General features: G+C 50.5%; 1 protein-coding gene across 1 annotated transcript; it reads left to right on the forward strand.

Moving 5' to 3' along the window:
* Positions 1 to 2,317: 2,317 nt before the first annotated feature.
* CXCL14 (C-X-C motif chemokine ligand 14) lies at positions 2,318 to 10,424 on the forward strand. The gene is made up of 4 exons (XM_036314848.1): positions 2,318 to 2,642; positions 2,808 to 2,913; positions 6,588 to 6,701; positions 9,303 to 10,424. The coding sequence occupies exons 1-4, from the start codon at positions 2,579 to 2,581 to the stop codon at positions 9,316 to 9,318; spliced, it is 300 nt and encodes a 99-aa protein (XP_036170741.1). The 5' UTR covers positions 2,318 to 2,578; the 3' UTR covers positions 9,319 to 10,424.
* The last annotated feature ends 2,138 nt before the right edge of the window (positions 10,425 to 12,562 follow it).

Raw genomic sequence — 12,562 nt, forward strand, 5'->3', positions numbered from 1 at the left:
TCATCACCACCAAACCAGGATTATATGAAATGCTGAAGGATATTCTTTAAGGGATAAATACCACATGATCTCAACTCATTTGTGGAATATAATGAACAACATAAGCTGATGAACAAGGACTGATCCAGAGACAGAGAGGCATTGATTGGACTGTCAGGCCCTGGATGGAAGGTAGGGGAGGGTGGGGGTAAGGGGGAGAGATCAACCAAAGGACTTATATGCAAGCATATAGGCCTAACCAATGGACATGGACAACAGGGGGGCGGGGGTGAGGGCATGAGCGGGGGGGGGGGGGGAGATAGGGGATAACATGGGGATAAGGACACAGATGTAATATCTTAATCAATAAAAAATATTAAAAAAAAAGAAAAAAGAATTTTAAATTTCAGAAATTAACATAAATGGCCCTGCCACAGTTGGTTGAGCATTGTCCCATGCACTGAAAGGTTGGTTGTTTGATTCCTAGTCAGGGTACATGACCAGGTTGCAGGCCCAATCCCTGGGGGGGGGGGGGGGGGGGGGCGGGGTGCAGGAGGCAGAAATTGATGTTTCTCTCTCACATCAATGTTTCTTTCTTGTGCGAGCATTCTCTCTCTTTCCCTCTTTCTCTAAAATTCACTAAAAATATTTTTTTAAATTAATATAAATCCCAAAAATAAGTCCCTTGCACTTATCCTCTGCATAATCCAAGTGTCCAGTTGTTGGCCTTGCTTTAAGTATAGGTACACAACTGCTTACATAGGACTCAGGACATGGCCTGAAGCCAGCTCACAGGCATTGCTGGCTCTTCATAGCTCAGCTTCCCCACAAGGAAGCCAAGGCTCCCCAACTGGGGAGACACAACACAGATTCTTCCCACTCTGTCCCTCATCAGCCTGTCTATTCCATTCCATCCCCCCAGGATCTCCTCTGGGCACTTTTGCCCCCAGGAAGCTGCTGGGCTAAGAGCACAGAGCTGTGTGAACTGAAAGAGTCTGGCAGCTTCTGCCCTGGCGCCAGCTTTTGCCTGAGATGCAAGCCCAGAGACCCTCGAAGCCTAAGAAGCTCCATCCTGCTGCTGGGTCTATCAAAGAAGCACTTCACAAATGCCTGAGGGAGGTAAGGTGGCCCACGGACAAAACTCCAGTTCTGTAGCCACATACTAGCATACCAGGGTCCCTCCTGGCCTAGCCACCTGCTTCCTGACTATGTGATCCTAAGAAGTTATTTCTTCTCTCTGAGCCCGTTTCCATGCCTGTCAAATGACCAATTAAAATACCCATTTGAAAGGGGACTTGTAAGAAGCAAAATAAAATATGTATCTATATGATAATGATACCAATAAGTAAAATTTCCTGAGTACCCGCTACTGGCCGGGCATTCTGTTATACACTCTATATGTCTGATTTTCTGTAGCTCTCACAGCTGCCCTATGACAAGTACTGTGACTACTTGTCACTTTCCAGAATGAAAGGAAGTCCTATAGTGGTGAACTCACTTACACTGGTGAGTAATGCAACAGGAACTTCTGTCACCATCCCTGGTCCCCTACCAATGCACCACACAGCCTGGCACAATGTCTGGAACATGGACTTCATCCAGATGGTTATCATTGTCATATCTCCCTACTGGGCCTCTGCATGGCTTTGTAAGAATGGTATTAACAGTGAGGAATCCCTGCCTGGTTCGCCCCACCCCCAGACAGCTGGCACAGCCAGGGGCCACATACCCACTTTAGGAAGCCTTCCTCTAAAAGTGATCAAACCTCCCACACACATACTCTTTCAGCCAGCTCCAACGACCACAGGTGAGGGTTTTGCTTTTATACAACCTATGGCAACCTCCCTCCAACCAGGCCTTGTGCTCTGGCCACCAGGGCTGCTGGCCCAACAGGGACTGTTCACACCCTAGGAGTCAGGCCCACTGGTACTCACACCTGGCACCTGCCCCAAAACCCTGTCAATTCTTCTCAGAAGATCTGGGTCTCCCATTTGCTCAAAAGAACAGGTCCATCTGGCCAGAGGGAACCAAGCAAACCAGAAAAGCAGTGCCCTTAAGCAGCCTCTCAACTGTCCAATGGAGCCAGGGCACTGGCTGTGTGTGCACGTGCTGGAGTTTGGGTGTGCAAGTGTGTGCAGGAGTGTGTGGGAGCGCGGGTAGCGGATAACTGTGCAAATGTGCATGTGTTCATGACTGGGAGTATGTGCCGCTGCATGAGGTTTGGGGTGGGCGGGCTAAGATGGTCTCCTCCCCCCACCGTGTTAAGAAATCTCAGTGAGTCACCGAATGGTTCTGCATATTAATGAGCTCCCTCTCTGTGAGGGCAAGAGCGGATTTAAAAGAGGCCTGGGCGGGAGGAGGGAGGCTGTGGAGGGAACGCCAGCCCAGAGCGGAGCTCAGCGAAGGAGGCACCCACCGACGGACGGCCGGGCGCAGCGGGGCCGCAGCAGAAGGAGAGGAGCTGAGAGGAGCCGGGAGCCGCTCTCGGGGCACAGAGAAAAGCGGAGCCGGCAGTGTCTCCGGGCCATTGCACGGAAGGGCGGGCGCCCTCCTCTTGTCCCTGCTCCCGCACCGCGAGCGCTGTGCCCCTCTGACCAGCATGAGGCTCCTGACCGCTGCCCTGCTCCTGCTGCTTCTGGCTCTGTGCGCCGCGGGAGTGGACGGTGAGTGCCCAGAAGGTCCTCTGTCGCCTTTCTGTCCCATTCTGGGGAACCCAAGCGCCAAATGCTAGGTGTGGTGAGATCCAGGGTTCTGAGTTGGGCACCGAGGGTGTGGAAGCGCAAGAGACCCTGCCCACAACTGAGCGGCCCCTGGGCACTCTTTCGCAGGGTCCAAATGCAAGTGCTCCCGGAAGGGGCCCAAAATCCGCTACAGCGACGTGAAGAAGCTGGAGATGAAGCCAAAGTACCCGCACTGCGAGGAGAAGATGGTTATGTGAGTTCCCGTTCCAAGCTTGTGTGTGCTGCTCTTAACCTGGTGCAGGGGGATAGCGTGGGGCTGGGTCAGGCTAACATCTCTCCACCTTTGGCAGGGTCTTGGCAGAGCCTTTGTAGTTGCCCAGTGAGTCCTGAGGGCGCTGGTGCAACAGTCTGGAAGAGAGTTTGGAAAGAGGGTCACTGTCCTGTGCTCCGGGAACAGCCTCTCCCAGTCCACCCTTGCTAGGATTCAAATGGCTAGCCCTGTGTTTGCACTGCCCAACTTTCTAGGGTGATGAAGGGTTAAATGGCTCCCGTGTGCCAACTTAGAACAACACCCAGCTTGAAAGCACTCAAAGTACACCCAGAACTATTGAATTTGCACCCGAACTATGAGGTGTGCTGCCTTCCTATCACTGGAGAGAGGATTAAAGTAAACATTGTCCTAAGTCCTCAGAACCTCCTTTCAGAGCCTTTTTCCAATCAGGGGCCCATGGATGGCCAGTTTTCAGCTTCTAGCAATTTCATTTTGAGAATGATCCCTCACTCTCCCTTCTCTAGCTGGACTACTGTAGGTCCCTGAGCCTGTGGGGAGGGCTCTGCCGGGGTTAATGTGCCACGTGGCTGGAGCTCTGCTTGGTGGGGATGTGGGAAATATCTTTGAAACTGGGGCAGAGAGAACACTGAGTTTCCTTGCTCCTCTGCCTTCCCAGTTAACCACTTGAGGCCAGCACCACTGCTTCCCCATCAATATGCTTTTGGCCAGGAAGGGAGCCCTTGGCAAAACAGCTACCAAATAAATATCTGCCACGGACCACTGCCCCTCTTCCCCTCCCCAGAAACAGGACACACACTATTCTCAGTCTGGGCAAGTGCCTTCCACCATTGGCCCCACTAGCCCAAAGGCCACAGTCTGCAAAGGCAGTTTCCACTCCCCACTGCTACCTGGAGGCAGAGTGGGTCTGAAGGTAAGGGAATTCCGAGAACCAATGGCCTGGGCTGAACCCTACTGCCTTCTTCCTGGGCACTTAAATTACCCTCTTGCCCCTGCCCCTTTGCCTTGCCCCTTCCTTTATGGAGCCAGGTCCAGAACAACAGCCAGAAAATTCTTTTTGTGGGGGCCAGAGATCACAGGAGCTGAAACCCTTCAGCTCACAGCTTGGGTACTGAAAAATGATAGGGACATTGCAAATTAAGTTAGCAGTCCTCAAAGTGCTGAAAAATGTTCCACACACCAAGTCCTTTGCTGAGACCTTTCAGGGGAGGAGAAGCAGGGTGGGGGGTACAATGACATCTTGAAAGGACAGAACACTAGTCAATAGGCCTGTTCTTTTTCCTGGCTAAACTTTTGAGAATAGAGAGGAAACTGACAGGCAAGTGCATGAGAAGGTTGTATGCAGCCTTGTGAAAACTTGTAGGAGCCTCATGAGATCCACATGCAGTCACCCTCTCCTAAGCCTCTGTTCCACACCCAGAACCACCCCCATCCCTGAAGGGCTGGAAGTCCACTCCCCTCAAGCTTCTAAGATTCTCTAGATCAGACGAAGGGCCAGTACTTTTTGCCAAAGCAGGTTTTCAGCCACACAGGCTGAACAAAAGCAAGTTTTGCAGCTCACCCTGAGTCACCCAGAAATCTCTGATGGGTGGGGGAGGGATGCTGCCTGCTTTGTAAGTGGGAGTCCTTGCACTGAGAAGGGTCCAGGAAAGTCCAGATTCTAGAAAGACCAATTTGTGTCATATGTCCATTGACATCTTGCCAAAACCCTCGGCACCCTAGAACCACTGAGGAGAGGGACACAGGACCCAAATTTCTGAGTAATTGCTGGGGGCAGAAATCCTCATGTCTTCACCCCACAACCAAGTTCATGGCCCCAGTATTGTGACAGAGCACTGGAACTTGTGGCTGAGGGCTGAGCATACTCTCCTGCTCCCCAGCCTTCAGGTCTCCAGACTTGGAATTATGAGCTTGCACACTGACCTGAAAAGGAATTTTTCTCAGGCTTTACCATGTCCTTTTACTGCAAGTGCAAAAGCAACATTGCGGGCAATGCATGGGCTAAATTCCTGCAGAGTGATTAGGTACCACAGGGGAGGAGAATGACCAGACTCCACTCTGAAGCCTGGCCTCATGCTCCAGACATTAAAGGAGGCACAAGCCCCTTTAATGGGGAGTGACAAGCCCCTCATAAAGAGGGCCAGCGAAGTCAGGGCCCAGTCACCCAGCATCAGTGGAAGACCCATCTCTGCCCCCAGGACGTTTAGGCAGTGGTGGGGGCCCTGGAAACTCAGAGCACAGAAGCAGGGAGAGAACGGCTGGCCCACAAATACTCTGCCCTCATTCTGGCGGCAAGATTCAACTTCCTCTCCCGTCAATAAGAGAAACAGTTCATAGAGACTCTGATCCCTTCTAGAACTTGGCATATAAGCCATAGCCCTTTATCTTTGGGGATCTGCAGGAATTAGCTGACCTCTCTCCCTCCCTTCCTGCTCTTCCCACTCAGACCCCCAACTACCCCTCCTTCTACCACCCCCAATCCCCGAGCACCTGAGTCCTCCCCAGGTGATCTCTCAGGGAGTGATATCCTCACTTCTCATCTCCCACTTTTCTATGTCCCCTAGGTGGTCCCTAATTCTTGAACAGCATTCTTCCTCCCCCACCCAGAAGCTCCCTTCTAACTCCTGCCACCATGGCCCAGCCCTGGCTGAGAAGGGCATAGCAGTTCTGGGCAGCAGTCTTGCCTCCCCCTCCAGGCTGGAGCTCCTATACTAAGGCTTCTTTCTGTGGCTACCTCATCTTCCATGACAATTACTAATAACAATAACTATTCATTATGCATCTACCAGGTGCTAGACACTTTGCATAGATTATGTCCTTTAGTCATCCCAATAATCCTAAGAGGTAGGTCCTACTATTATACCCATTTTGCAGATGAGCAAACTGGAATCAGAAAGGTTGCCCAAGGTCCCACAGACAGATCTGGGATTCAGACCCAATCCCTACCATCTATACCATGCCACCTGCTTCTCTCCTGGCTGACAGAGGTCTGAAGAGAGGTCTTATTTTTCTGCCCAAGGATGAGGCAGCTGGGACTTCAAGCTCAGGAACAACAATGGGCTTCAAGGCCAACAAGACTTAGCTTCAGGATCAACAGTCCTGAGATAATCTTCAAAGGGTTGGGGAGAACAGAGTTTGAAAGATCAGATGGAGACCACAGTGTGTACAGAGCATGTCCAAGCCCTGCTGTGGAGCAACTCAAACCCAAGAAAAGAGGTCTTGTCATGCATACGTTGCTGGCATTAGCACTCTCCACCTCTAAACCTCAGGTTCTTAGGAGCTGTTCTCCAAGGGAGGTTTGAGCCCTGTAGACAACACCCTGCATGCAGGTGGGGGTGGAGGGGGGTGGAGGGTGGGGAGACATTATCCCACACTCTAAGAGCTCCAGGGGGAAAAGTGAAAGCCGATCACTCAGTAGAGGTTTAGACCCTAATATGGAGTCAGAGATTAAGGGGACAACCCAAATCTTCCAGAGAGCCAGCCAGGGAGTGAACATATAGGTAGGTTCCTTTGAAAGGAGGGAGGAGGCCACAGTCTCTCAGTTCCCTGATTGGGACAGGCCAGGGCGACCCACAGGCCACACTAAGGGGCTATCATTCAGGTTCCTCAATCCTCTCCCCTATCCCACTCCATTTCAGCATCACCACCAAAAGCGTGTCCAGATACCGGGGTCAGGAGCACTGCCTGCACCCCAAGCTGCAGAGCACCAAGAGGTTCATCAAGTGGTACAATGCCTGGAACGAGAAGCGCAGGTATGCCTCACCTTCCTCCCCCTCGTCCCCAGATTCTGGACCCCTTGTAGGTCCTCTAGCCATGTTTAATGGGTGAACGCCCATCACAATAACCACAGCATGCAGATACCCAGACACTGCTTATATACCCCCAAGGAAGAGGAACTTACCACTTAAAGCAGGCTATTGCTGTCTTAGACAGCTATAAGCATCAAAAATGTATCCTTTTATAAACTAATGTTTGTTTCATTTTAAATTTTATGTTCCAGTCTTAATTCCTCTCCTTATTTAAATAACTTAAGTTATATGACTCTGGGTTTCCCTCTGTCCAAGGCTGAGTGAGCACCTGGCACAGCTCTGTCTGTGATTCTTATGGGGTGAAACATGACCACTTAAGTGACTGGGTTTATTAATTATAAAACTGTAGGTACAACCACAAGATGATAAGAATGACTCCCTGCCAACAATAGATTCTCCCATACTGCCCAGAAAACTGATAAACTCCTTCCCATGCAGGTGCAGGGAGACACAGGGTTTAACCCTTTAAAATCAGAGCTACTCTTAACCTCAGGGGCAGCAGTGGCCAGACCACCTAAGCCTTGAACTAGACCCCTACCCCTCTGGGTTTCGTTTCCCTATAATCAGAAGATAGGGTTTCACAGCTCTGATCTCCTGGGGTCCTATGTCTGGCTGCAGAGGGGAGGCAAGTTCCTGGTTCTCCTATACCACATAAAGGTAATCCTATCCCGGAGCAGACCTGTCCTTGCACACTCAGAGCCTGTTTACACCTGTATCTGCACAGCCATGGCCATACACACACACACACACACACACACACACACACACACACACACACGCATGCTCACTTGCACAGCTGAGTTTCCCAGGAGCTGGTGCCAGCACCTCATTCAGCAGAGGAGGAAACCAAGTCTAAGTGTGGATGGGGAGTGACTTCTCAGGAGCACAGGGAAGAAAGCCAGGCTTCCCAGTGTCACCTTCTCCCTCCCTACCTCTGGTCCCTGTGCTGCCCCTTCTACACTAAGCTCAGCCTGTGAACAGCCTCCCTATAGTTGACACTTGGGTATAATCCCAGTACCTGAATCTTTAGAGCTGCCTCCAAAACTGCCTCATCTGCAGTTGCTTGAAATAGAAAATGATGAGAGTGGGATATTATTTTCTACAAGTCTGATGGGAATGAAGCCCTCTTTCTGATCAGGGCAGCTCACGTGGCAAAAGCAGCATCCTGTCTCATCCACTGTTATGCTCCAGGCCCTGTGTCATCAAACGTGTAAAGAGGCTAACCTCAGGGCCAGTTCATGGAAGGGTTGAGAATGTCTTCGCTGGACTGCTGGGAGATATTCAGGCCTTTTTTAAGGAGTGCTTATCCCTCACCCCTCCACCTAGGCCACAGCTTTGATGAAGAGGAGGCAGGCATGGATCCATGCAGCCCTGACCTTCTTATTTCTGCAAATTCCAATGATGAGAGCAGTGAGGGCACTTCTATTCCCAGAACTCCATCACTTCATTACAAAATAAGTTAATCCCTTTCTTGGAATACTGAGGTATCTTGGGAAAGGAAGGGGGCATTCCCTTGTCTTCCCCACCTTCCCTCCCCCTGTAAAAGGTTGAAAATGCCTCCATAAATGTAGAATGGAGATAAGGGAACTATCTTGAAGTCCTCTTTGCAGAGAGACAGAGAGAGAGGAAGAGGGAGAGGGGGGAGGGAGGGAGGGAGGGAGGGAGGGAGGGAGGGAGGGAGGGAGGGAGGGAGGGAGGGAGGGAATATGCTAAACCTAGGATGGAGGAAGGAGAGGACAGCAGGCCAGCCCACCACTTGGGGTCCAGACCTGAGAGTGCCAAGCACCTCAGGGCCCAGAGCTCCTCCAGCTGCCACTGGCAGCAACAGCAACAGCAGGCATTTGATTTCACTGCACAATTAGGTGGTCTTACTCAGAAATCAGGAAATAGGCAGAGGGAGCAATGGGCTGTCTGGGTGTGAAGTGCAACCCCACAGCAGCCACGGAGCAGAAGAGAAGGAATTAAAATACTTAGAGATGGCTTGGGAGATGAGGGGAAAAGTCAGCTTGTGAATGCACACAGGCCTGTTAACTACCAGAGGATGTGATCTGGAGCCACATGCCTGCATGACAGCCCCAGCCCCACTACACACTCTTCAGTCTTAAGGCAGTTGCCTCTACAACTGGTGTTTTTCCAGAGGATAGACATTCTTTGGGCAAAATACAAAGAAAATCACAACCCTAAATTGAGGGAGGAGATGCCTCTTCCCCCTTCCCCCCACCTCTGCCCATGCTGGAGACAGAACTCCTTCCCACCACTGACATCCAATATCCATGAGACTCTCGTGCCTCAGATTCCTCATATACAGAGGGGGTTTGCTTCATAGAGTTTCGAGGATATAATGACTACAGAGGTGGAGGCTGTTTAGAAAGTCAAAGGTGAGCTTCTGTGGTGCCTGTGATGCTTTGAGATGTTCCCCACTTCTCCCAGGCTCCTGCAGTCCTGGGAGGGGCACTGCCGAAGACAAGAAGGAAGGCGAGAAACCAGTTGTGCACTGCCCAAGTCATGTCCTGAGCCACTTACTTGGGTGTTTTTTCTTCCCAGGGTCTACGAAGAATAGGGTGAAAAACCCCAGATGGGAAAGCATCATACCCGTTGGGAGACAGCAAAGGACTATGCAGAGTAAACACACAAAAAACCTTCCTTTCTCACAGGCATTAAGACACAAATTATATATTGTTACAAAGCACTTTTTACCAAGGGTCACTTTTTACATTTTATAGTTGTGTGCAAAAGGCTTCCAGATGTGAGACCCATCTCTCTTGCACTCCAGATTTCATCACAGGCTGCTTTTTACTGAAAAGCTGGAAACTCATGCCTTTCCTTTGTAAAAAATGCTTTTTTGTATTTGTCCAGACATTACTATACATCCGAGCTTTATAAGCACCTAGGAGGAACAGGGAGCTTGGTTGAGACATTTCATAGCAGCACTGATCCATTCCTAGAGCAGGAAGCTTCCGCCCAGAGGTCCTGGCACCTCGGCACAGCTGCCACGCTCTTCTGGGTCAGTCACAGCCTCAGGGGGACTCCGCAGTGGCCTCAGTCACTGGGCAAGTGAGAGCAGATCTCTTTGTGTCTGTTCTTTTATGAACTCGAGTTTGACTGCTTCGTCCCCCTGGTTAATTTTTACACACTCTAGGAAACATTTCCAAGATCCTGGGATGTCAAAGCAAACGGTACTTAAGGAATGGTTTGGATCTTCTCTTCAACTCAAGGGTTTGTGAAAGTTCACTCCTTCAATAGTCAATGCTTCAGAAGCACATGAAGTTCCTAACATTGTTAGCAAAACCCTTAGGAGCAAACTTAAAAATATACAAATACACACAGAGTATAGAGCTACGGATACATTCTATTGATGAGGGAGAACCTTCAGAGCATCTTTCTTTCCCTCACTACAATGGAGCATGTAGTACTAAAGCAATCCCCGCGTAATTCTTCAATGTTAAATAGTGCAGCCCTCTTTTGAAAGCTAAGATGACTATGGCCCTTTCCTTTGTAAATATCTCTTAAGAATGCCCCTGCACACACTGCCTCTTCAGCGTATGCCGCATTGTACTGTTGTTGTATGCTATGTAAATGTCAGAAGCCATTAGCACTGCATGCAGGGTTCATATTCTTTCTAAGACAAAAAGAAACTTAATAAAATATATTTGAAATGCACCAAAATTCTAGACTACTGACATTTTTTTCTGTTTAAATAAGCCAGGATGACAATCAAATATTTACCACTTTTTGAATAAACAGGGACAAATATATTGGAAAAAAAACCGGTGTTCCCCAAATACCTGTCAACACTGTCACCTCTATGGAATGTGAGCACAATTCTGACACAGAAAGCCAGGTCACACAGCTAATGTTTCCTCCCTGCCTGACTCCCACACCTGGGCAGGTTCATCAGTGCAGCCAGGTCAGTGTGTATGGGACTGGAGGGTCCCACTATGGTCCCCATTTAGAGAAGAGACTAGATTAGGGACCAGTCAAGATCCCTGTGATACAGGGCCCCAGGGTTCCAGTGGTGCTCAAGGAGGGGCAGGCAGTGCCCACCATAAGACTGGATGGAGGCTGTCTGGCAGCCACAGCTGGGAAGATATTGGGGCTCCGCTTCTGCTTCTGCTTCTGCAAGATAAAGATGATGAGTGCACGCCTCATAGGGCTCCTGAGGCTAAAGGAGGCACTCCACATAAAGCACGCAGGATAAGAGGGCATGGTGAGCACTTGGTAAATGTGAGTTCCTTTAATATTCACAAGACGAGGCTACTTGCACTTTGCAAAAACTGCCCACAGCCCCATGTTTCACGGTATTCATGTCAAGCAGGCCCTGAGACAGGCCCCTCTGTGCTGCTTGGGTCCCCCACACTCTGTAGGACTGCCCAAGGGGACATGCCTCCTCCCGTCTGCACTGCTTGTCTGCTACACTAGGAACCAGGAGCCAGTGACATGCACAGCTGACTCTGCCAATACTTACGGGAACACACAGCATTATCCTGCCCTAGCATGTCCTCAGCACAGTGCCATTGCAGGCCCTTTCCATCATAGCGTCATCTCCTGGTAATACTGTTACACCAAATGCATTTCTGAAGAAACTAAGGACCAGAGAGGTTAACAACGATCACACTGCTCTAATGGCTGAGCCTAACTGCTTTCCTGCTAAGTGGGTTTGGGTGACTGTGAAGGGCTGGTGTTGGTCCCACCTTTCCCCTCATTATGGAGAAAGAAGGGAGACTGGACAGGGAAGCCCCGATACCAACCAGCAGAGCCATCCCCAGTGAGCGGATGCATAACAGGTGTGTAGAGAAGAGGCCAGTCCTTCTCCCCAGGAGCCCTTGCTTGGGCTTGAGGGAGGGCCAATGTAAAGAAGTCAGCTGATGGAGATCCACCAGCCCCAGCCCCCAAATCCCCAATCCTCACCCCTGCCCCCACCAACACAAAGGCCTCTCTATCTATCATGGGGTGGGGCAGCATTCTCTGAGCTGCTCCCTGCATTCCAGGTTTCACCTTACCCACTTCTACTCACTCTAAACAAGCCATATGCACACCTCCCCATCTTTGTGCAGGTCTCCTCTGTATCATCTATAGTTCTAGTACCAACAGCTCATCTTCCAGCCCTGCTGGCCCATGTGTCCCCCTCCATAATCTGACCTCCCAACCACAGACTGGATTCTTAATGACAGTAACAATGCCTTCTTACAGTGTGCCAGGCCAGTGTGCCAGGCACTGGCCCGGGCACTTGCCCTGATGCTCTATCTCTACCCTCCCCAATATTGCTGTACCCAGACCAGTCAGCTGATTTGTTCAGAAGGCACTGTGGTCAGTAGAGGAAAGCTGAACTTCAAGCCCCAGTCTGTGTGTGACTATCTCATCCTCCACAGAGACTATGTGTCCCTGGGGAACAAAGTCTGTGTATGCTTCTGTAGATGACTTGGACCCTGTCCTCCAGTCGCTAGGTATTAGCCTGACCACTAAGAATGGACTCTGAGCTCAACACTTCACAAATGCCACATGATGACCCTCCAGCACCAGGAACTGTGCCTGGCTCCAGGGAAGAATGCCCTTTTTCTTACTGTTTCCCATCGTTTTCCTCTAGACTTCCCAGCAGCCCTATGAGGTTTCCACCCACCACATTCAGAAAGGAGAGTAACTCCAGTGCAGCAAAGCAAGACCAGGCCACCCTCCCAAGTGGTCCCTGTGATCGTGGCCCCCCTGAGGAGGGCAAGCTTGCTCCTCCAAACATGGGGCCGACCAGGCCCACATGCAGGCCCCACCTCTGGAGCCTCACTGACAGCCTTGCTAGGGATCCAAATGCC

Source organism: Myotis myotis, unplaced genomic scaffold (assembly GCF_014108235.1).
Source record: "Myotis myotis isolate mMyoMyo1 unplaced genomic scaffold, mMyoMyo1.p scaffold_m19_p_6, whole genome shotgun sequence".
In the NCBI taxonomy this organism is placed as follows: domain Eukaryota; kingdom Metazoa; phylum Chordata; class Mammalia; order Chiroptera; family Vespertilionidae; genus Myotis; species Myotis myotis.

Coding starts and splice junctions, on each gene's coding strand:
- CXCL14 (XM_036314848.1), top strand. CDS start 2,579: ATGAGGCTCCTGACCGCTGCCCTGCTCCTGCTGCTTCTGGCTCTGTGC. Junction 2,643..2,807: donor GTGCGCCGCGGGAGTGGACG/GTGAGTGCCCAG, acceptor ACTCTTTCGCAG/GGTCCAAATGCAAGTGCTCC. Junction 2,914..6,587: donor TGCGAGGAGAAGATGGTTAT/GTGAGTTCCCGT, acceptor ACTCCATTTCAG/CATCACCACCAAAAGCGTGT.